This window comes from Notechis scutatus, chromosome 4, assembly GCF_049901735.1.
Source record: "Notechis scutatus isolate UNSWTSFEM ecotype Mainland chromosome 4, rNotScu1.2, whole genome shotgun sequence".
NCBI classification, from domain to species: Eukaryota; Metazoa; Chordata; class Lepidosauria; order Squamata; family Elapidae; genus Notechis; species Notechis scutatus.
Genome location: NC_142012.1, coordinates 54987714 through 55012252, shown reverse-complemented (window position 1 = coordinate 55012252; position 24539 = coordinate 54987714). Strand labels below are relative to the sequence as shown.

General features: G+C 46.0%; 1 protein-coding gene across 3 annotated transcripts in view; it reads right to left on the bottom strand.

Moving 5' to 3' along the window:
* ARAP2 (ArfGAP with RhoGAP domain, ankyrin repeat and PH domain 2) overlaps positions 1–24539 on the bottom strand; it is a 135443-nt gene that overhangs the window by 104776 nt on the left and 6128 nt on the right. For all 3 annotated transcript variants that reach the window (XM_087965848.1, XM_087965846.1, XM_087965847.1), the window contains exon 2: positions 17435–18419. In XM_087965848.1, the coding sequence (XP_087821974.1) occupies positions 17435–18258 (824 nt within the window). In that variant the 5' untranslated portion in view covers positions 18259–18419. The remainder of the gene's footprint in view (positions 1–17434; positions 18420–24539) is intronic.

The following is a 24539-nucleotide window of genomic DNA, read 5'->3' as shown; positions in this document are numbered from 1 at the left end:
CTTCTTCTGGCAGCTCTGCACATGAGTACACTGGGAACAGGCTCCAGCTGTTCTTCTGCCTCACTGATCTCCGACTGAAAAGGCAGCTGATAACTGTCGGATGGACCTGGCCCCATCTCAGCCTCTGACACAGAGTCCTCATCAGAGCTTTCCCCAGATTCCAGGACTGGCCCATGTTCTTCCCAACCTCCTCACTATCCGAGTCTGCCACCAGCTCCTGCTGGCCACTGGCAGGCTACAACAGTCATCAAAAGGAAATCCAATCTGGAAATCCAAACTGGAAATAAGGAGAAATTTCCAGACAGGAAGAGCAATTAATCTATGGAACAGCTTGTCTTTCCAGAGTTGTGGGTACTTCATCACAGGAAGTTTTGAAGAAAAGATTGGACATCCATTTATCAGGGAATGGTATAAGGTAGGGGTGTCAAACTCAAGGCCCACAGGCTGCATCCAGCCAACAAGGTGCTTACATCTGGCCCATGGGGCCAGCCTGGAAACAGCAAAGGACTGGCCCAGAGTGCTCGTGAAAATGGAGCTGCACCCTGTTTTCGCTGGTAGCGGGCTATCAAAGCAAACTGAAAAACAAAAGAAAAGGAGAAATGTTTCCCCTTGTTTGCATTTAAGCATGCAAGAAGGAACAGGAAACGAGAAAGGGAAAGAGGAAAGACAAAGAGAAAGGAGGGAAGATGGGAAAGAGAGCAAGGAAGGAAAAATAAGGAAAGGGGAAAGGAAGAAGAAAAGAGAGTGTAGAGGGAGGGAAATAGAAGGAAGGACGTAAGGAAGGAAAAATGAAAGAAAAAGAAGAAAGAAAGAAGACAGGTTAGGAAGGAAGGAAGGAAGGAAGGAAGGAAGGAAGGAAGGAAGGAAGGAAGGAAGGAAGGAAGGAAGGAAAAAAGAGGTGGGAGGAAGGAAAAATGAAAGAAAAGGAAGACAAAAGAAGACAAAATGGGAAGGAAGGAAGGAAAAAAGAGGTGGGAGGAAGGAAAAATGAAAGAAAAGGAAGGAAGGAAGAAGACAAAATAGGCAGGAAGGAAGGAATGAAGGAAAAATAGATGGGAAGGAAGGAAGGAAGGAAGGAAGGAAGGAAGGAAGGAAGGAAGGAAGGAAGGAAGGAAGGAAGGAAGGAAGGAAGGAAGGAAGGAAGGAAGGATAAAAGAGACAGGAGGAAGGAAGGAGCTATTTGAACTGTTTTAATATATCTTACATTAAGGATAGAAAGTTATTTTTTGGGATGAAAACTGAAACATCTTCAGAGAAAAAACAAAGTTCAATTATCTCTTGAAGAAAGCACCTTTGAGACTTCTAGGTTGCTTCTCTCCTTGATTAATTTCCATCTATTGCTTCTTGTCCTGCCTTCAGATGCTTTAAAGAATAACTTGACTCGCCCTCTTCCTTGTGGTAGCCCCTCAGATATTGGAAGTCTGCTATCATTGTCACCCCTAGCAGAGTCCATAGCCGCCCAATGCTGCTTTAATGGTCAATCCACAAACTGTTTTGCAAAACACATGCAGCTGTTAGCAAAATTAAAAAAAAAAAAACACAATACATTTCTTCACTCAGCCAAAATGTCATAGTGTTGCCTCAATCGGACTTATCATAAATTAGAAAAGGGAGGTTCATGGCCTTGATGACAATTTCTAAATAGATGACATTCTGTCCAACTCACCGGAAAAAGAAACCCCAGTGTAATCACGTCAAACTCATCATCTTTCCCGAGACAAGATCAAAACATTGGGAAATCTATCAGACCTATCCGTTTTCTCTCTTTCAAAACTTCCCCTTCTATTTCTCTTTTTAAAATAGGGTGATGGGAGGAGGAGGAGGAGGAGGAGGAGGAGGAGGAGGAGATGGGGGTGATTGACTAGCTCAGACTCGCTTCCTCATCCCACATTTTGCAATCTGTGTAATCAAAAACACCCAATGCTCAACAGAAATTAGGGAATTGTTCCATTTCACTAAGGGAAGTGGTGGCTCAGTGGCTAAGATGCTGATCTTGTTGATCAGAAAGATCGGCAGTTTGGCGGTTCAAATCCCTAGCGCCACGTAACGGAGGGAGCTCCCGTTACTTGTCCCAGTTTCTGCCAACCTAGCAGTTCGAAAGCATGTAAAAAATGCAAGTAGAAAAATAGGGACCACTTTGGTGGGAAGGGAACAGCGTTCCGTGCACCTTTGAAGGCATTTAGTCCTGCTGACCACATGATCATGGAGACATCTTCGGACAGCGCTGGCTCTTCGGCTTTGTAACAGAGATGTGCATCACCCCCTAGAGCCAGAAATGACTAGCACATATGTGTGAGGGAAAACTTTACCTTTACCTTTATTTCATTTAGTTAGAGTGATTCACTTACTTATTAGCTCATGAGCACGCCAACAACAGGACAATGTAAAGAAAGCCCTGACTGCAAGATGCAATCTGGGTCGGTCACTGGGACTAGAGTTTAATCTTCTGAGCTTTTGGACTCGTGCTGGAGCCCATCATCATGGAACTTCTCTCTGCAATAGTGATGAATACCTGTAGCTCAGGTGTAGGTGGATGGTGAAGGATTGTTCTCCAAGCTACTGGGTTGGTTTCTGAACATTTTGCTACCAGGCTAGGTAACATCATCTTCTGTGGAGTTAAATTGAAAATCTGGCTCCACGAACACCGGCTGGCAGTCAACGCCACAATCTCAAGTCTTTAATCTCTACAAACCCACCAGGAACTACATTCAGCAGTCCATCTGCATTTGAAAGACCAAGGCCGCTCTTTTGAAGACAGCAAAGTCCACATTTTGGGCAGAGAGGACCGCTGGTTTGAAAGACGGGTCAAAGAGGCCATCGATGTCAAAATTGAACAGATCTCTCTCAACAGACAGGGAGGGATACATCATCTATCTCTAGTCTACAACACAGTCCTTTCAGCAGTTCCAAGAAGGCTCTACACCTGTTTGCACCACTCCAGTGACCCTCCAGTGACACAGATAAACCTCCAGGTGGCCTCAATGGCTCTCAAAAAGGATGCAAATGACCAGCTATCTGCAAGGAGTATATAAATCCTTCCATTCCCCACCATCCAGTAGAGATGAAGAAGGTTCTTGGATGAGAAGTGAAGCGTCTTCAAAGAAAAACCAGAAAGTTCAGTTGCCTCTTGAAAAAGCACCTTTGAGACAACCATGACCTGAAAGACTGAGAATCTCCATAGACCTTAATCCCCACCCACACCCACACCAAACACCAGTTTGATTGGAACACCACAAAAATTATTGGCCACGCTACCACACGCCATGCTCTTGAGTTCATTGAAGCCTGGCACTCCACAAGCAATATAATCAACAGACACCAACCAACCTATGAACCCTCAGAATCCAAATCAACCACACAGCCAATCAAAGATGGCACTGACCCTCAACCAACACTTGAAAACCCACTCCCCGAAATTCCTGTCCCAATTGCCCTAACCCAAGGATCTGCAACCTGCGGCTCTAGAGCCACATGAGGCTCTTTCAGCCTTCTGTTGCAACTCCCTGTCAGCCACCACTGGCTGGCCGCGCACCCATCCCCTCCCTCCCCGTCACTCCTCGCCTGATCTGAGAAGGTAAGGATGATGGTAGGGGATGGAGACTCACTCCATATTCCATAGCAGGAGGTGACTGGGTGAGAGTGAGTGACGTTGAGTTGGCCCCGCCCACCTAGTCACACTAGTTGTTAAATTATTGGCCCCCGGTGTTTTCTTTTCTATGGGAAATGGGTCCAAATGGCTCTTAAACCTCAAATGGTTTAAGGTTGCAGATCCCTACCCTAATCTGATGTAACCTCATCACACCCCATCACAAGACAAACTGATGACTCACACCTGACCCAACACAAACCCTTTATAAACAGAAGAACACTGCAAATAGAAACTGAACTGAACTGAAACAAATTAACAGAGTTGGAAGTGACCTTGTAGGCAGGGGTGGGCTTCAAATTTTTTAGCAAGGGGCTCTCTGACCCTAATGACTGACTGGGTGGGCATGGCTAGGTGATCATGTGATCGGGTGATCAGGTGATCAGGTGGGCATGGCTAGGTGGTCATGTGAAAGGGTGGGTGTGGCCAACTCGACGTCGCTTCTTTGCCCTAATTACCTAAAAAAAAGATATACCAAAAAAGTTGTTTATTATTCCATACACTTAACACTTAAATAAAAGACTCGGTGAAACCAGGTTTAATAGCAGTGGCTGTGAGAGGGATCTTGGAGTCTTAGTGGAGTTTCTGGTGAGTTACATAATTCTTATTATTTGGGAATTAATCCCCTCTGAGACTAGTGGCTATGTTATCTGATTTTCTCAAAGGCTCTCCCTCCCTGGCAAACCTGGAGTGGATTGTTTACCTAGCTTGCAACATTTTTAGAAGGTGTGAAATGCTCTTGGCTGAACGCCCAGAAGTTCAATTAAGCCTATTAAGAGCTTTCCCTTGCTGCTTGTCTTTCTGAGGTTATTGGGGGCTCTCTGAGCCCCACAGAGTCTTAGCTAGGGGCTCTCCCGAGCCCCTGTGAGCCCCCAGCAGCCCATCCATGCTTTCTAGGTCATCTAATCCAACCCCCCGCCCAAGCAGGAGACAAGAAGCAATGGGTGGAAGCTTATCAGAGGGAAATCCAATCTGGAAATTGGGCGTTGGTTCTTACCTGATACGCCCCTTCTCGGCGAAGCATGAGGAGCATCCAGAGACTGGGATGTGCTTCTGAGTCCTCTTCTTGCAGGCTGAGCTTTAGATGAGGAAACGCTCCGCCCTCACGTGGTATTGCGCAGCGTCTCTCCCAGTTTTTGCGATAATGAGAAGAGAGGTTATTAATTCTTTCTGATCTACTATTGGCTCCTTGGCTGAAGCAAGAGTCCCCACCAGACGGAGAAATAGGGTGGGGCTGGATGCTCTCGCGGCTCGCCGAGAAGGGGGCGTATCAGGTAAGAACCAACGCCCATTCTCCCTCGAGCCGCTCGGAGCATCCAGAGACTGGGACATACCAAAGCTGGGCTGTCCTACGGGTGGGACTCCGTCTGGCCCGAAGGCCCCTCCGGATCACTGATGACCCTCTGTAAGACCCGTGGCCAAAAGAGGCCTCCGCTGAGGCATACGTATCTATTTTATAATGTCTGATAAACGGGGACGGAGAGGTCCAGGTGGCTGCCCGACAAATGTCAGCGATGGGGGCTTGCGTGGCCCAGGCCGCCGAGGTGGCTGCACTTCTGGTGGAATGGGCGGTTATTCCACCCGGAGCGGGCAGGGAATGGGAAAGGTAGCACCTCGCAATGGTGGCCCTGATCCAGCGACTGATGGTGGAAGGAGAAACTTAAGCCCCAGTGACCTGGGTTGAAAGGATAGGAAGAGGGATTCCGACTTTCTCATGGATTGAGTGCGATTAATATATACGCAAGGCCCTTCTAACATCTAGGGAGTGCCAGAGGACGCCCCTGCCCCTGGAGGGCCTAGGCCAAAAATTTGGTAGAACCAGTTCCTGTGACCTATGGAAGGGAGAGTTGACTTTGGGTAGGAAGGTGGGGTCAGGACGAAGGACCACTCGGTCTGCATGGAACACGCATAGATCGCTCCTGACTGACAGAGCTGCTAATTCCGAAACTCGACGAGCAGAAGTAATAGCTACTAGAAAAACTACCTTAAAGGTGAGAAACTGAAGGGATTAATCCCTCAAAGACTCGAACAGGGAACGAGTAAGAGAAACGAGGACCCTGTTGAGGTCCCATGTGGGAACCTGAACAGTGGGAGGGCACAGGTTGGTGGCGCCCTAAGGAAAGATCTAATTGGGGTGATGAGAAAGGGAACCGTAGTTATCACAGGAGACCACGGTTGAGAGGGCAGAAAATTGTAGTCTCAGGGTGTTAGGTGCGAGCCCCCTTGCGAAGGCCTTCCTGAAGAATTCTAGGATCTGAGCCACAGAGGGAGAGAGGGGATCAATCTGAGACCCGCTACACCACTTGCAGAACCCCTTCCAAGTGGCATCATAAATTCGTGTAGTGGAAGGTCGCCTGGCGGCCAAAATAGTGTCGATGACTTGACTGAGGGCTTCTCACTAGTCAGGCGGATCTGCTCAACCTCCAGACGGCTAACTGGAGCCATTGAGGCTCCGGATGCAGAAGGGCCCCTGAGAGGGGAGACCCAGTCCGGGGATCCTCCATGGGGCGTTACCGACAAAAAGCGGAGGTCCGCAAACCACGGTCGCCTGGGCCAATAGGGAGCCACCAGGAGAAGGTCTGCTCTCTCCTGTATGAGTTTCTGTATGACTCTGGGAACTAACGGGAACGGAGGGAAGGCATATAGGAGCCCTGGGGCCATGGGCAACACATGGCGTTGTGATTCTCCGACCGGTGAGACGGATACCGGGAGAAGAACCGTGGAAGCTGAGTGTTGGACGGGGAGGCGAAAGGTCCACCACCGGAAGGCCGAATATTCTGGACGCTTCCTCAAATAGGGATGGATGGAGACGCCATTCTGCCTGGTCCACCGTGGCCCTGCTCAGCCAGTCCGCCTGAGTATTGTCTACTCCGGAGATGTGTTCGGCTTTTAGAGATAGGAGGTTGGATTCTGCCCAGCGGCAAAGGCGCCGGCTTCCTCATTAGCTGGATGGACTGGGTGCCCCTGCCTGTTGATATGGGCCTTGGCCGTGACGTTGTCCGTGAGAACGAGAACGTGATGTTTGCGGATCTGAGGAAAAACTGCACAGGGCCAGATGGACAGCGTGAAGCTCTAGCCAATTGATGCTGCACCTCTGCTCGGTCGGCGACCATTTGCCCTGTGCCGAGAGCGAGTCGAGATGGCGCCCCAACCGGACAGGCTTGCGTCCGTAGTGACGGAGAGTCATTGAGGTTCCGCGAAGAGGTGGCCTCTGTTGATGGCGGGATTGGTCCACCAGAGAAGAAACGTGAGGACCCTTGGAGGGACCCTGATTCTGGCCTTCGAGTAGCTTCTTCCGGATCGTTGGAGCGGGAGCAGGAACCACTGGAGGGATCTACTGTGTAGACGGGTCCAGGGAATAATAGAGATGGGTGACACCATTTTGCCCAACAATTCAGAGAGGTCCAGCAAGGCCACCCTCCTTGAACGCCTGCTCTGTTTGACCAGGGCTTGAATGCTAAGGAACCTCTCCGGAGAGAGGAAAACTCTTTGAGAAACAGAATAAATTATGGCACCCAAGAGGTTGATTCGGTGGAAGGGGTAAGTTGGCTCTTTGCCAATTGACTAGAAACCCGTGTGCCCGTAAGGCGGAGAGGGTGACCCTGGTATCCCTGACTGCCTGGGATTTGGACGGGATAGAATAAGGATAACGTCCAAGTAGCAGTGGAGGCGGACGGAACGCTCCTGAGATAAGCCGCCAGGGCCGCCGGGACCTTGGTGAAGGTCCGGGGCGAGGCCAGTCCAAAGGGTAGGGCCACGTATTGATAGTGAAGGCTATTATGACAGAACCTGGGGAATTTGTAATGGGAGTGCCTGATTGGAATATGGAGGAATGACTCCGAAAGATCTATGGAAGATAACCAGTCTCCCGCCTGGTGCCTAAAAGAATTGATTGCAAGGAGTGCATATTGAACCTACGCTGGATAAGGTGACGGTTGAGCCGTTTCAAGTCCAGGATGACTCTCCAACCCCAGAGTGTTTGGGCACCCCAAAGAGATGGGAGTAAAAGCCCTTTTCTCTCTGATTCGGAGGGACAGGTTGAATGGCCTGAATGTCAAGAAGATGATGGATGGCTGCATCCATTGGTGCACGCTTGGAGGGATCCCTTGAGGAGGGGATGGGATGAAATAATCGGGGGCGGACCTGAACTCCAGGGCGAGACCAAACCTGATTGTGTCCCTAACCCATGCATCGGATGTGGATATGTCCCATTGGGCAGCGAAGTGGCTGAGGCGGCCGCCAATGGGGAGGGGAGGAAGAGGCTCCACCTTCTGCGGTAGGGCCTTCCTCCCGATCCCGAAAGGGTCTCTTGTAGCTGCCACCGCGTCTGGTCCTGTCGCCCGGGACCGTGCGGTCCTGGGATCGGAAGGAAGGGGGTCTAGGGTATCTGGGCGGGAAGGGGGTAGATACTTTCTCTTACTGCGCCCTCGACCAACAGTGGTTCCAAGCTGGGCCAAACAGTTTATCTCCCTTAATGGGAGCAGTGGCCAGCTTGACCTTATTCTTTACGTCCGTCTGCCAGTGTTTGAGCCAGCATGCGGCGAGCCGTGACGTGCGATGTGATGGCCCTGGAAGAGAATTTTACCGACTGGTAAGTGGCGTCAGCCGAGAACTCGGCTGCAGCCACTAACTTCGCTATGTCCTGGTGTGCTCTGAGATTGGAAGCGGGACGTGTTCCTTGAGCTGACGTAGCCACCGGATAGAGGACCTTGTGAAAAGGGAAGCGCATAGCTGATTTAATGGCCCAGGCGTCATATAGGTGGGCCCTGCAGCGCCAACTCGGCCCGCATGTCATCAGGTTTCGAGGCCTCTAGGGCCTCACAAGGGGTAGAGGAAAACCAGACCCACAATGGGGTCATCAACTTCCGGAATGTTCAGAAGGCTAGATAGTGCCGAATCGAGATTAAAGAATCTCTTGTCTTGGCTAGAGGGTGTAGGAGGGGTCCCTGTGGAGGTGAGTTGCTTCGCTACCAGATCCACGAAGATGGAAGGGGAAGGGATGACCTCAGCTTCCACCACTGGTTGGGTGAAAATGGAGTCCTCCGGGCCCTCTGGGACGGGGGAAGGTTTGCAGGGGACTGGGGAAGAAGGCCAGAGACATACTTGGCCTTAAGGAGGAGGGACTTGAACATGTGCGGCTTGAACAGCCCCCAAAAGTGGGTTGGTCGGGGAAGTGCCCTCGTCCTCCGACATCTCCCCTCCATGATGTCAGCCTCTAAGAGGTTTCACTGTAGCGGAGGATCCCATCTGGGAGTCCTCTTCCTCTTCCCTGAAATCCCCAAAGTCCCCTTCCTCCTCCACCTGGGCCCCAACCGGAGGAGGGCTGTCCCTCTGAGAGAGTACCTGATCAACCGGGGGACCGGTTGTGGAAGGATCTGATGGATAAAGAGTCGTGCTCGGAGGCTCATGGAGAGAAGCCTGATCTGGTCATGTGTTGTAGTCCTCTGCAATGCTCTGGCGGATGGCTGATTCCATCCAAGCCCTGATGTGAGGCGGAACCTCGGAGGTAGAGGGTTCGTCCCTGGCGCAGACCAGCAGCAGTGGGTGTAAAAGTGGTTGGAGGAGGAAGTATTGACGGCTCCGGGAGACTCCTGAACGCCTGTCAGACTCTTTTTCCAACGCTTTGTGGTGCCTTGAGGCGTCACGTTGGGAGGCCTTGGAAGGTTCCTTGTCCTGTCTAGAGCCCTTAGGTTCCTTGTCCTGCCTGCGCAAGTAGTGGGACTTTGCCTTAGCCTTCAAGGAAGGACGTTTAGAGGATTGTCGTCTGCCATGTTAGATAATAAATACTAGCAAGGGCGGTTGGCTCGCCCAGATCAGGCCTGGATGAGGCCGGGTGACGATGAAGCTGGCCCGCTCCCCTTTTGGAATTTGTTATGTACAGAGATAACAGAAATATATATACTCTAATTTGTAATTTTTCTTCTCCCTTTATTTATTTTTATGTTTTATACCAGGTGAATATACAGGTTCTCCGTATACCTCTATATATCTATGAGAAATATTGATGTACAAAAGGAATTTTTTTTTTTTTTTTTTTTGTATTTGTATTTCACATTAGGTGACAATATGCAATACATTAGCTTCAGGAGCTATACAGCCCCTGGTTTTAAAAATATCATATTTTTTTTTTTCAATGTCATTGTAACTGAACAGTCACTAAACAAGCTGCTGCAAATCAAGGATAATATGCATTGTAGCCACAGATTTTTCAATGGGATTAAAACCCTCTATCAGGAATTGAACTCTTGGTGTTTTTTGTTTTTTGTTTTTGAAATCTATATAAACAGTAACCGTAACAGGGAGAACTGTATCTCAGTACAGGCCAATCAGTCAAATAAACGCCTGAGGCCTAGAGTTGAAGAGAGGGCCTCTGGCAGCAGGCCTCCAGACAAGAAAAAGAAAACCGGAGGGGGGCTGCAACTTCGCCCCGAAACGGGCTGCGGGAGGCCAACAAGTAATAAAAGAGCGGGCCAGGTGGAAGAGATGGGCAGCTAAGCTTTAACCCAAGGCCTGGAGCTCCAATTCACCGCAGCTAAGTATTTGAAAATGGCGCCCGACCACGATGCGGAGCCAAAATGGCGGCCGCAAGCTGAACCGTCGGGACGCCCGGGACGGAAAAGGAGGGCTTGCTGGTCAGCTCAGCTCCTAGGGCCCTAGGGGCGATGACCCTCCCGATCGGCGTTTAGGGTGGGGGGAATCCAGCAATAAAGAAATGCGTGCCATAAGGCAACGCGAGGCAGCGACGCGATCTGATAAGGGGGGGTCGCGCTATCGCTGAGCCCACAGCTTCGCCCCAGGGACGGGAAATTTTTCCCTTAAGTCCAGACCCTGCGCAGGAGGAGGAAGGAAAGGCAAACCTTATGAAGACGAAGTTGGAATAGGCAAGAAATAGGCAAGAAATGTACGATCAGCCAAGGAGCTCTCTGAAAACACAGCCTGACTCTTCGAGGCTGAGCAAAAGACTGGGGAGACGCTGCGCAATACCACGTGAGGGGGCGGAGCGTTTCCTCATCTAAAGCTCAGCCTGCAAGAAGAGGACTCAGAAGCACATCCCAGTCTCTGGATGCTCCGAGCGGCTCGAGGGAGAAAAGGAGGAATTTCCTGACAAGAAGAACAATTAATCAATGAAACAGAAGTTGCCTTCAAAAGTTGTGGATGCTCCATCACTGGAGGCTTTCAAAAAGAGACTGGACAATCTTTTGTCTGAAATGGTATAAGATCTCCTGCTGGATCTAGGAATTGGACTAGAAGACCTCCAAGGTTCCTTCCAACTTTTAATCTATTAATCTATGTTCTATTGGTTGATTGGTATACTGATGGTGGGCAATTGGCTGTTGTTTCCTTGTGCCATCAAACTCTTGCCTCCTAAGTATTTCAGAAGCTGCTGGAAAATCAACATTTCTGTTGACTGACCAAGGACCCAATCATTTCCCTAATTCCCCCCAAAACCCTGATTCTTCCCCCACCTTTCTATTGTCATCACAGCTACAATTTTCCAACAGTGTGTATTTCAGCTTCATTTCGTTGAATGTAACCCACGTCATGATGAAGTCATTCTACACATTGCCAAACTTGGTCATGGCCTCAGCTTTCCTAGAATGCGTGAATCACTTTTTCTTCTTGTGTTCCAGAATTTCCAACGATGACAAAGTTGGTTGCAGAATCCTGGATGATTGAAACCACATGTTTGGTAGGCATCTTCATTGAGTAAGACTGATCTAGAACTGGGCTATATGGCTAGTTCTCGACGTGCGACCACTAATGAGCTCATCTCTCAGCCAGTCGTTGAGCATTGAAGATTTGTCTTTAAATCAATCCAAACTGCAGCTCCTCTTTAGGACAATGATGGCTTATTCAATAAAGCATCAAACAACAAATACTCTAATCAGGCAAGAATGGCTAAAAGCCAGGCAAGGTTAGAGTTGGAATTTGCTCCCTTTCCTTTTATCACCATTATCATGAGACACACCCCACCACACCCAGGCCTATACCAGTTCTAATTCTGGCCACGCCTAACCCATTATCCCTAAATGCTATTAACCCTATAATATATCTATATCCCTACCCTATTCTGACCCTCACTAACTGATCCCCACCTGGTGCCACCTTCACCATGTTTTTAACCTAAGTCCTAATTACCACCTGTATGTGCCCCAACCCCCTTTAACAATATGCACCACATCAATAAAGAGCCAGTTCCAGCAGCCCCGCAGTTGTTGCAGAATCCATGCTGCAGCCCTGCAGTTGTTGCAGAATCCATCCTCAGCTCTGCTGAGTCATTCCAAAGCCATGGGCCAGTACACAAGCAGAAATACAGATCTGGCAGCAGCAGAGATAAGGTGACATGGCCAGCTGACTTGCTGCGAGGCATATTCGGAGCTCATCCGGAGCCCAACACTCAACATTTCCATTGCTAAGTGAGACAATTGTCATGTGAGTTTGGCCCCATTTTATGACTTTCTGGCCACTATTGTTAAGTGAATCACTGCAGTTAAGTTAGCAATGCGGTTTCACTAAACAAATGGTTGTTAAGTCAAAGACTACCTGTAGATGCTGGAAATATTTCATACTTAATGCTGATGCGTGATTCCAGCTGAACCAGCACAATATTTCTAAATAGCTTAGAAGTTTGGAAATAACTCCTTCCATGCCTTACACATGATAATCTAGTTTATCATGTACTATTGCACTTGATATTCCAAATCTGGATTTTCAATTCTTATGAATATGCAATTATTATTATGGTTGCAGGGACTGGGACTGGCTAGTCTAGTGAAGAGAAGGACCAGGGGAGACAGGATGGCAGTCTTCCAATATTTGAGGGGCTGCCACAGAGAGGAGGAAGGGGGTCAAGCTATTTTCTAAAGCGCCTGTAGGCTAGACAAAGGAAAAATGGATGAAACTGAACAAGGAGAAATTTAATCTGGAAATAAGGAGAAACTTTCTGACAGTGAGAACAATCAACCAATGGAACAGAAGTTGCCCTCGGAAGTTGTGGGAGCATCATCACTTGAGACTTTCAAGAAGAGATTGGACTGCCATCTGTCAGAAATGGTGTAGGGTCTCCTGCTATGGTGGGGGGGTTGGACTAGATGACCTACAAAGTCCCTTCCAATTATGCTAATCTCAAATCAGTAATGAAGTATTTTTAACTGGGTTAATGACACTATCCCTACAAGAGAAGCAAAGCTGGAGAAGTCTAGTTTACAATTATGGAATTCCTTAATAGTTTCCTACCAGGTGTTCATCTGGTGCAGCTTCTCCTTAACTTGTTGCTAATACCTTGTTGCAATTTTATGGTGTTAGCAGTTCTTAAATACCTTAGCTGGCATTTTTTTAAAAAATGATATCCTTATATGAAGGTACAGCCCATCCAGGTCAACATATGAAGCTATCACCTGGCCCATTAGCACAGATTTTTCATAGAATTAGCATCACTCTGGTACAATTTACATAATATCATGCAAATCAATAATAAATGTAAATGCATTGCACCCGAGGTGAGAAATGATAATTCTCTTCCGTTCTCAGTGCCCTTTACTGCTGCTGCTACATATTCTGTCGCTTTTGGGTGTTGAAGGAAATATCCATCTACTTCAGTTTCAAGCAGGGAGAAAGACACTGGAAACATAGAAGCTGATTGGAAAGATGGTTTATTCATGAACAGGACCACATGGGTTTGAGGTCTTGGGCCGCTGACCACATGGAGTTGAGAGTGAGGGTTATTTATACCTTCTCTTGGACTTTGCACTTGAACTTCCTGTTCCTGTGCAAGAACATGTATTCTATTGGCTGTTGTCAGACTCCCAGGGGGCCATGTACAAATCCTAGGAGTTTGTCTGAGCTAGGTTTGGTTGAAATTTGGGCTGACGCAATGAAGGGGCTTGCGGAGCAATTCCTATTGTGGCTGAGGACTAATCCTACCTTGGTTCAGATCTCGCTGCAGGGAATGTTTGCCTATGAGTAGAGTGTCAGTCTTGGAAGCCATCTTTTACTTGGAAGCTTCGAGGCTGCCACATTCAGTGCCTGGGAATTTGGAAGGGGGGATTTCATAGTGAGGTAGAAGATTAGATTCATCTACATTCTTTCTCGGACATGTTACTCTGCACCTGGTGGGGAGCGACTGGAGGGGTGTGTCCAGTTGGGATGAAGATTTGATTGGGCCATGTGATGGACTGGTGGGTGCAAGGGATGGAGATTGGATTTTTCTTTTGGGAAGGGAAAACCCAGAACTCTCAGATTCGGCTTTTCCCAGATGCGCCAATATGACAACTCTTAACAGGCATGATATTCCCCTCTGAAAAAAAAATCGGGGCCGGCCAAAAGAGACCCCCACCGCGCGCCAAGAAATCGCCCGCCCGCCCACCGCTCGCCCGCCCGCCCGCCGCTCATCCCGCCCACGCCCGCCGCTCGCCCCGCCCGCCCGCTGTTCATCCCGCCCGCCCACCGTTCGCACCACCGCTCATCCCGCCCACCCGCCCGCCGCTCGCACCGCCCGCCCGCCGCCCGCCCGCCCGCACGCCCGCCCGCCGCTCGCCCGCCCACCCGCCCGCTCGCACCGCCCGCCCGCCGCTCGCACCGCCCACGCCCGCCCACCGCTCGTCCCGCCCGCCCGCCGCTCGCACCGCCCGGGCGATTCCCAAAAAAATCAGAATTCCGATTTTAATCGGAAAAATATCATGTCTGTCTTAATAAAATGGATACTTTGAGGAATTGTTTGTTTCGGAGTTTATTGGGTTGGAGTTGGTTAGTTGGAATGCTGACATAGAGCTAGCTATCTCTTTATCTCTTAAATGCTGACATTTGCTGTGGGCTATTAAGGAAGTTGGGGGATGCTTTCTCCCTCTAAGAAAATATGTTTCTCCATTTCTCATGCAGGGAAATAGAATCTTCTGCATGTGTGTGTGTGTGTGTATGTGTGTGTGTGTGTGTGTGTGTGCTTTTTGTGTGTGTTTTCTTATGTTTTCACAGGTATTTATATGTATGGTATTCAATTTTGTTCGGGTATTTTCCCACGTCTTAGAAAATACCCAAACAAAGCTGAATACCATATATATGTGGGTGTGGGGTGTGGGGGTGTGGGGGTGTGTGGGGGTGTTTGTTTATTGTATTTCCATTATTACAACTCAAATCATCATATTTTCAACAGCATTTTTGACATCTATACAAAGTTTTATCTTGTACACCTTAACACATTACATTTACATTCACTAATTAATATCTTTATCAGTAATTATATTCTTATATATTCTACATATCTACTATTCGTTTTCTTGAGGTCTCTTATAAATTAATTTTCACGTCTTATTTCTATTTGTTATCCAATTGTACCATTTGTGCCAAATTTAAAAAAAATATTCAGAGTCTTCTTTCTCTTTCAATTTCAATGTAAGCATATTCATTTCAGCACTTTCCATTATTTTTGGTTGCATTAGTTCTTCACTAGGGGTATTGGAAGTTCTCCACATTTGTGCAAATGTCTTCTGCCTTTTTAAAATCTTCTGCCTTTTTAATATTTCTCAAAATATGTCATTCTTCAAGGAGAGGGGTGGGTGCTAACTTTCTACATGGAATTCGAGAAGAGTTGAAAAAGCTGTCAGCCAGAAGACAATAAATTCAAAGCTGTATGTCTCTACATCTAATCAACGACGGTCTTACAAGAAAACATTCCTCTCAGAACATTTTGTTTAGTGACCATTCAAAACTACAACGGCATTGAAAAAAAGGTGACTTACAGCTGTTTTTCACGCTTATGACCCTTGCAACATTTCCATGGTCACATGATCAAAATGCAGACCTCGTCCACTGACTCGTGTTTATGACCATTGCAGTGTCCCCAGGTCACGTGGTTTCCCCCCCTTTAGCGACCGTCTGACAAGCAAAGTCAGTGAGGAAGCCAGATTCATTTAACTTCGTCATCGTGGCCTGAACGGTCATAAAATAAGGCAAAACTCACCTAACGGCTGTCTTGCTTAGCAGCAGAAATGTTGGGCTTATAAGCCAAAGGCTACCTGTACGCTTAATAATATCATTTAGCATATGAAACAGAAACTTTTCATAATAACGTTTGTGTCCTGGGGGGCTATAATTAACTTGGTAACATCCCTGCCATGTTCCTGTTAGACTCTGACCCCGAGGGAGAGGAGGAACAGCCAGCAGGGAGTGGGAGTGTGGCTCCAGAGGTTATGGAGGAAACTGGGGAAGGGCACAGGCCAGCAGGGCATTCAGAGGAAGACCCAGGCCCACCCCCTCTTCATCCTAGGGCACACAGGGAGGAATGGATAAGGGAGCAACGTGAGTTGCATGGTTTACGGGGGAGGAAAGAGCCCTGGTTCCCTTCATGGGCTGCAGCTGTGAAGACTGTTTAAAAGGACAAACTGCGCATGGGCCAGTGCTTGAAGCAAAGCATGAAATAATTCTACTCTTTCAGTTCTTATCTGAGTTTTGGCGTCCTTGCCAGTGTGTGTATTTCGATATCTGTGGACGTCTTCAAGCCCTTATCCTGCCTTGTCTCCTTAATTGCTTCAGTGTGGTTTGTGTTGTTTTTTCTATTTATAATTTATATGTATTTTGAGTTTGAATGGCATTTCTTCCTTTTCGCAACTGTTTGTGGGGGAGTTTTTTCCCCTGTCAATGATAATTGGAACCTTTAAAGCCAAGTTGAAGGAATTAAAGAGACTTCACCTGTTTTTGTGACTTTGTTGCTTTTGTATCCCACACTGGGTCATCACAATCCCTGAGAAGATTTCAACATCTTCAGGCCGACTATGAAATCCTGGTCTGAAGATGACCACTTTAGAAACATCTATCTCCGTGATGGCAAACCTATGGCATGTGTGCCGGAAGTGGCACCCAGAGCCATCTCTCCAGGCATGCCAGCCATCGCCCGTTGCTCTTCCAGTTTCCAGCGTGCATATACGCGTGGCCAGCTGGTCTTTGCACATGCACATGTGCGCCAGAAACCAAAAGACCAGGTGGCCAGAGTGCATGTGCATGCCGGGGAGCTGCTCTTCTGGTTTCCGGCACTCCCCCACGTGCGCGCACACACTCTTGATTCAGCACTCGGTGCCAAAAAGGTGCGCCAACACTAATCTAGCTGAACCTTGAGTGTTATTTATTCATTAAAAAATCTTTCCACTTTTCTGTTTATAGGCCACCCACCTTTTCTTTTAGCCCAACCCCATGTTTAAGGGACGCGGTGGCTCAGTGGCTAAGACGCTGAGCTTGTCGATCAGAAAGGTCAGCAGTTTGGTGGTTTGAATCCCTAGCGCCGTGTCACAGAGTGAGCTCCCGTTGCTTCTCCCAGCTTCTGCCAACCTAGCAGTTCAAAAACATGCAAAAAATGCAAGCAGAAAAATAGGGACCACTTTGGTGGGAAGGTAATAGCGTTCTGTGTGCCTTCGGTGTTTAATCATGCTGGCCACATGACCACGGAGACGTCTTTGGACAGCGCTGGCTCTTCGGCTTTGTAGCGAAGATGAGCACTGCCCCCTAGATGGTGGAAATGACTAGCACGTATGTGCGAGGGGAACCTTTACCTTATGTTTGACTTCAGCCCTCACTAAGTCCCAAAAAATATTTTTTAAATGCTCGTCCTGCCCATCTCTTCTACAAGATGACTTTTCTACAAGGTGACCCTGCTAGAAGAGATGGGAAGCAACCTGGCAAAACAAAGCCCACCTTGCCTGATCAGCTTGTGTGTCTTTCGGAGACACTACAGGTGAAATGTAGGCAACATTTACAAAATGCCACACACAACTTAACATTTAAGCAACGTGGAAAGTTTACCTGTTTGAAGTTGCCTCCGAGGAAACACCTGGAATTTCTGGAACAGGTCGGTGCCGCAGCATGAAAGATCGTGTTGGCCTGGCACCTACTCTTGATGGACTTTGGGTGCAATACAGATCATTTTCCACCATTTCACCTTTGAACTCAAAGAACGGCGTCTCCTGCGGATCATCGAGCAAACTTCCCAATCCTGATAACAGCGGATGTTCCATCTCACTGGTTTTCTTTTCAGCAGGAGAGAAAGCAGAAGACAGAAATCCATCTTTGGGAGCGGCATTAAGTTGAACCTCCAAGCTTTCTGGGTCTCCTTTCTTCAGGTAATCATCATCCATGAAAGGTTTCTTCTCTGACATCCTGTTTTTCAGTGAGTTTGGTGGCACCGTGGTGGGATCTGACAAGAGATTTGGACCAAACATGTCCAAAGAGTCCACATCCAAAATTGGACTAGCTCTGTTTCCCAACAAGATGTGAGTTGTATTGTGGGGATTTCTTTCAAGGTTGCTGACGCAAGCTTCATTGGTGTGTCCATCAGATGGCCCGCCACCTGCTTCCTTCTGTTTGGGATCGAGGAGATGCTTGGGAGAGCAGCTTTGACTGGATGTAGAAGTTTCTGGCATTTTGGTAAACATGGCCTCCAAGTGTTTGAGGATTCGTCTACGGTGGCCCGTAGGTGATATTCCAATGTGTTGAAGAACGCTTTCATTTATTCCCACGCACTCTTGCAAAGTGTGGTAGCCAAAGTCCCTGAAGTTTAAAAGGTACTGTCCCAGGTTGATGCCAATTAAAAAGGCTCCGATATCTGGATCAGCCTCCCTGAATGACATAATGGCAATTTCATGGGTGGGTTATTTTGCCATCAGAATCCCAAAGAGGCATGATTCCATGGGGTCATATTAAGAAGCCAGACAAAATCCTTCTCCTACACAGAGTAAGATGTCATCCACCAACAGCAGGGGTGCAAATAAATCCCACACAGTTTCCAATCCTACAATAAGAAGGGAAAGAAGACAATATATTAACATTGGTTGCGCTATTCCAGAATCAAAATTTGCACTCATACTCATAAAGAAGCCAAGTCCTTTGGTGAGGTTTATTGTCAAGGAAAATACTGTTGAGTAAACAAATATCTGGTCTTTCGCCTCTTGCTGGAAGAAGTTCCTACAAAGACCAGGAGGTCAAACTATTTTTCAAAGCACCAGAAGGCCAAGACAAGAACCAATGGATGGAAACTAACCAAGGAGAGAAGCAACCTAGAACTAAGGAGCAATTTCCTAATGGTGGGAGCAATTAACCAATGGAACAGTTTGCCTTCAGAAGTTGTGGATGCTCCATCACTGGAGGCTTTCAAAAAGAGACGTGACAACCATTTATTTGAAATGGTGTAGGGTCTCCTGCTTGAGCATGGGGCTGGACTAGAAGACCTCTATGGTCCTTTCCTTCTCTTCTATTCGATTCTGTTGTTCTGTTCTGTTCTGTTCTATTCTATTCTTCATTTCTTCTATTTTATTCTGTTCTGTTCTAATTCTAATTCTATTCTTCATTCCATTAGTCTCTTCTCCTGTCTTTTCTCCTCTCGTCTCATCTCGTCTCCTCTTATTCTCTACTTTACTCTAGTTTTCTGAACTTTCTGGTTCTTCCATCCAAAGAACATATAAAGGAGGAGATCTGAAGACATTAAAATAATGTAATGACAAACATGCATTTGCAATTAAGCATTCACCCAGTTTCCAAGCAACTGGATAATCTTTTATAGGTTGGGAGTCACCAGCTTTTGTTCCTTTTCTTAGCCTGTCCCATACATGACTAATAATGACTGGGAGGGAAAAAGAGACAGATAGAAGTGTCTAAAGGTTTATGGAAGAGATCCCTAAACTCACTCCCCTGAATCAAGTTCATAAGCCATTGTTGTTTATCATGGCATTAATTCCTTCCTTGTGGTTTTTCCCTGAGTTGAATTTTTATAATATTCACCTTAATATTTTCACCTTAAGACCAAAAGGTGACCGCTCAAAACTTTGAGGTTTAGATATTTATCTCTAAATAAGAAGAGGCAACCATATGGCTCTGTGTGGTGTTATTCATCAGCTTATTCACATCCAGAGAACCTTAGCTCAAGACGTGTTTTAAATTTAAGGAACACGTTGAAATGGCAACACAGGAAGAGGTGGTATTCAGCAGGTTCTGACCAGTTCTGGAGAACTGGTAGCAGGAATGTTGAGTAGTTTGGAGAACTGGCAAATCCCACCTCTGACTGACCCCATCTCCATCTCTTCTCTGCCTCCCGAGTCCCAGCTGATTGGCTGGGTCTTCTTTTGTTGCCCTGCACAGGAGAACAGAACTGGAAAGCAGGTTAGTGGGGTGGGGAGGGAATGGGGATTGTGCAGTATCCTTCCCCTGCCATACTCACCAAGCCATGGCCACTAAGCCACACCATACCCACCAAGTCACGCCCACAGAACTAGTAGTAAAAAAAAAAATGAATACCACCACTGGATTAGGGCACAATTGGAATATACTGTATATCTTTAAATTGTTACAGAAGAACAATATAAGGAGAGGAAAATGTTCTCCAGGGGTGGGGTTGCACTGTAATATTATTATTACCTTTATTGTCAGAGTACAACATGTGTACAATGAGATTGGCTGAGCCTCCCTTTGTGCACCCCCCCCCCCACACACACACAACTCACAGTGAGGACAGAAGTCCCTAACCCAGTCTCAATCTTATTACACCATGTGACCTTATTGCACAACGCACCATCCCCACAAGTCTATCAAACTATGTTGACATGAAGTTATTTTCCATTCAGAAGTCTGGCAGCCCATAAGTAAAAACTGTTCTTCAGCCTGTTGGTGCGTCTGGCTATGCTTCTCAGTCTCCTACTTGATGGTAGGAGAGTGAAGAAGTGCTGACTGGGATGTGAGTTGTACCTGAGGATTTTCCTCACTCTTCTAAGGCAGCGAGCCCTAACGAGGTCATCTAGTGGTGTCTGGGAACAGCCCACAATGTTTTGTGCTGTGCTCACCGCCCTCTGTAATGTCTTTCTATTTGTATTTTTTTCTCCTTTTTTTGTATTTAGATGTATATGTACTATGTTTGTATTACTTGTATTTAAAATAAGAAAAAAAAATCAACCATTGAATTGTTGTGGAAAGGGTCCTTCTTAATCTTGAAAGCAATCAATACTTTCTGTGGACATCTGAGTGCCTCAAATATTCGTTGCATGGAGGTTCTTTCTAATCTTGAGAGTCAGGAAGCAGCAGAAGAGGAGGTGACATCAGAGAAGCCCATAAGGTAATAAGAAATAGGATTCCACATTGTGCCAGGTCAACCTGGGCAGGTACCTTTAACCACAACAACCACCTCCCTTCATGTTTTATGCAACTGTTTTCTTTGTCAGGTAAAGCACACACCAGTTTTGGCTTGAGTTTTTCATTTAGCAACCAAAGCACAGTTCGAAGGCTCTGATTGTAGAAAGGAAAAACCAGCTTCTCTGCTTTTAACAATGGAAGTGAACCAGAATTATTAGTATTATTTTACTTCCACCTTCTCCGTAAGTAGCAGGCAAAGCGGACTTTGCAACCCCTTTGGCTGGGTGTCTTGCCAAACTTCAAAAGCACCTTGCATTATTTCCTTGCCTGAAGCATTCGCTCACAAACCGTCAAGGCAAACTTTCAAAAGAGAGGCTCTGTCAAAAAGTTTCATTCACACGTTCAAGTTGCTGCTTATTCCAAAAGCTGGCTTCTTTCTCAGTTCCCTAAAGGCCATCAGAAACAAAAGCGTTTTGACTTGTACGGCAATATCCCAGGAAATACATGTTGGAGGATTTATAGCGAGTCGCCTCAATTGGATTTCCATCCTTGAGGAGGAAAAACAATCATTTTATAAAATGGTTTATAAATGCCTAATGGACTGGGAATCCAGGGTCTGCTTTCAATTCAGAATAGAGCGGGAAGGGATCTTGGAGGTCTTCTAGTCCAACCCCCTGTTCAAGCAGGAGACCCTATATCATTTCAGACAAGGGGCTGTCCAGTCTCTTCTTAAAAACCTCAAGTGATGAAGCATGTACAACTTCTGAAGGCAATTTCTGTTCCACTGGTTGTTTATCCTCACTGTTAAGAAGTTTCTCCTTAATTCCAGGTTGCTTCTCTCCTGGATTAGTTTCCATCCATTGTTTCTTGTCCTGCCCCCTGGTGCTTTGGAAAATAAATTGATCCCCTCCTCTTTGTGGCAGCCCCTCAAATACTGGAAGACTGCTATCCTTTCTTTTCTCTAGACTAGCCATACTCAAATCCTGCAAGAGTTCTTCACGTGGTTTACTCTCCCAGCCTTTCATCATCTGGGTTGTTCTTCTTTGCACTTTTTCCAAAGTTTCAACATCATTTTTTGGTAATGTGGTGACCAAAACTAGATGTGGTATCTCAGGCCTGGCCTTACTAAGGTTTTATAAATTGGTTCTAACACGTCATGTGATTTTGTTTCTGTGCCTGTTTCTACAACCAAGGATTGTGTTAGCTTTTTTGGCTGCTGCCACACACGGCTGGCTCATGTTTAAATGATTGTCCATTAGGACTCCAAAATCCTTCTCACAGTTCCTACTGGCTTCGTAGGAAATGAAACAGGGGTAGTCCTCGGCTTACAACAGGTCCCTTCAGTGACCGTTCCAAGTTACAACAACGCCCCTTGAAAAATGAGGTTTCGATTTTGGGTTTTACCAATTAGATTGATATGTTGTTGTTGTTGTTGTTTTTATAGAAACAGCTAGTTGATATTAATCTGGGAAAACAGAAAGTTGTGGCTTGGTGTTAAGGGTCTGTAGAGATTCTCAGTCATTCCGGTCATGGCTATGCTTTTTCAGGAGGCAATTGGACTTCCTTATTTTTCTCTTTTGAAAACATTTTGCTTCTCATCCAAGAAGCTTCTTCAACTCTCACAGGGAGTGGAAGGAATTATATTATATTGTATTGTATTGTATTGTATTGCATTGCATTGCATTGCATTGCATTATTATTATTATATTATATTATATTATATTATATTATATTATATTATATTATATTATATTATTATATTATATTATATTATATTATATTATATTATATTATATTATATTATATTATATTATATTATTATATTATAATTATATTATTATATTATATTATATTATTATATTATTATATTATTATATTATATTATTATATTATATTATATTATATTATATTATATTATATTATATTATATTATATTATATTATATTATATTATATTATATTATATTATATTATATATTATATTATATTATTATATTATATTATATTATATTATATTATATTATATTATTATATTATTATATTATATTATATTATATTATATTATTATATTATATTATATTATATACAGATGGTCATTTGCATCTTTTTAGAGGGGTGTTGAGGCCACTTGGAGGTTTATCTGTGTCCTCAGGATCACCTGAGTAAGGCTCCTGGTTCCTGTAGTCTGCAATTTTTCCTCTGGAAATCTTCAGAAGATTTCAAGTCTTCCAAAGGAAAAAAACCAAGGAAGTCCAGTTGCCTCCTAAAAAAAAGAACCTTTGGGACAATCACGACCTGGAGGACTGAAAATCTCTACACACCTTTAGCTATACAATTTGGGATGGTGTGGAAGTAGGGATGGATTTTCTAGAAGAAGAAGAAAAGAGGAAGAGAGAGAGGAATGTGCTTGTATTAGAGAGAGAAAGAGAGTTTCTCTCTTCCTGTCTCCCTCTTTCTCTGTCTCTCTTTCTCTCTCTTTCTCCCTCTCTCTTCCTCTCGCTCTCTAGCACAAACACAGTCCTTCTCTCTCTTTCTCTCATTCTTGTTCTCTTTTCCTCTACGCACGCAGTCTCTCTTTCTAGACAGTCTTTCTCTTTCCCTCTCTCTCTACACACATGCAATCTCTTTCTCCCTTTCTCTTTCTCCCTCTCTCTTTCTCTCCCTCTTTCTCTTTCACTCTCTACACACACACACACACACAATCTCTCTCTTTCTCCATATCGTTCTCCCTCTCTCTCTACACAGTCTCTCTCTTTCCACACAAACAGTTTCCCTCTCCCTTTCTCCCTCTCTTTCTCTCTCTTTCTCCCTGACTTTCTTTCATTCTTTCTCTTTCATTCCCTTCACACACACACAGTCTCTCTCCTCTCTCTCTCTCTCTCTCTCTCTCTCTCTCTCTCTCCCTCCCTCCCTCCCTCCCTCCCTTCCTCTCTCATTCTCTCTCTCATTCTCTCTCTCACCCCGCCCCCAGATTAACAACAGCAGGAAACCACTTCAGAAAAACACTGCTTAAAGAAAAGTGCATGGGCGTGTCCAGGCAGTGGCCAAGAGTTCAGACTGATTTAAAGGTGTGTACGCTCACATACAAACACAGGGCAATACCCAGTTTTCTTTGAGCACAAAATGATTGTCATCAGCTATAGAAGGAGCTGAGATAAGAAGACCAGGCTGTAGCCAAATACATTAAGGGAAATTGCATGCATGTGGGAGAAAATTCATGGTCAATGTTGTTTGGCCTTAAAAAGAAGGAGGGGGGGGGGAGGGGGGAGGGGGGAGGAGGAGGAGGAGGAGGAGGAGAAGGAGAAAGAGAAGGAAGGAAGGAAGGAAGGAAGGAAGGAAGGAAGGAAGGAAGGAAGGAAGGAAGGAAGGAAGGAAGGAAGGAAAATATCCATATCCGACCACAGTCCCAAATCCGACCACAGTCCCAAATAAGTCCCAAATTCCTCTTGCTAAGCACGATAGTTGTTAAGTGAGTTTCACCCCATTTTACGACTTTACTCATCACCATGCCAAATCGCTGCATTTGTGAAGTGAAGAGCAAGGTTGTTCATCCCCCTTTCCCCCTTTGACTTTACTTGTCGGAAGGTCGCAAAAGGAGGACACTCCCGCCATCATAAATACAAGTCAGTCACTAAAGCCTCTGAATTTGGATCACGTGACCATGAGCTGGAATGCCGCCAGGGTCATAAGTGGGAGAAATGGTTATAAGTCACACTTTGGGCAGTGGCGTCATCACTTCTTCTTTTTTTAGTTTAACATTTTTATTAGGTGATAAGATAAAATACCAAAGTAAA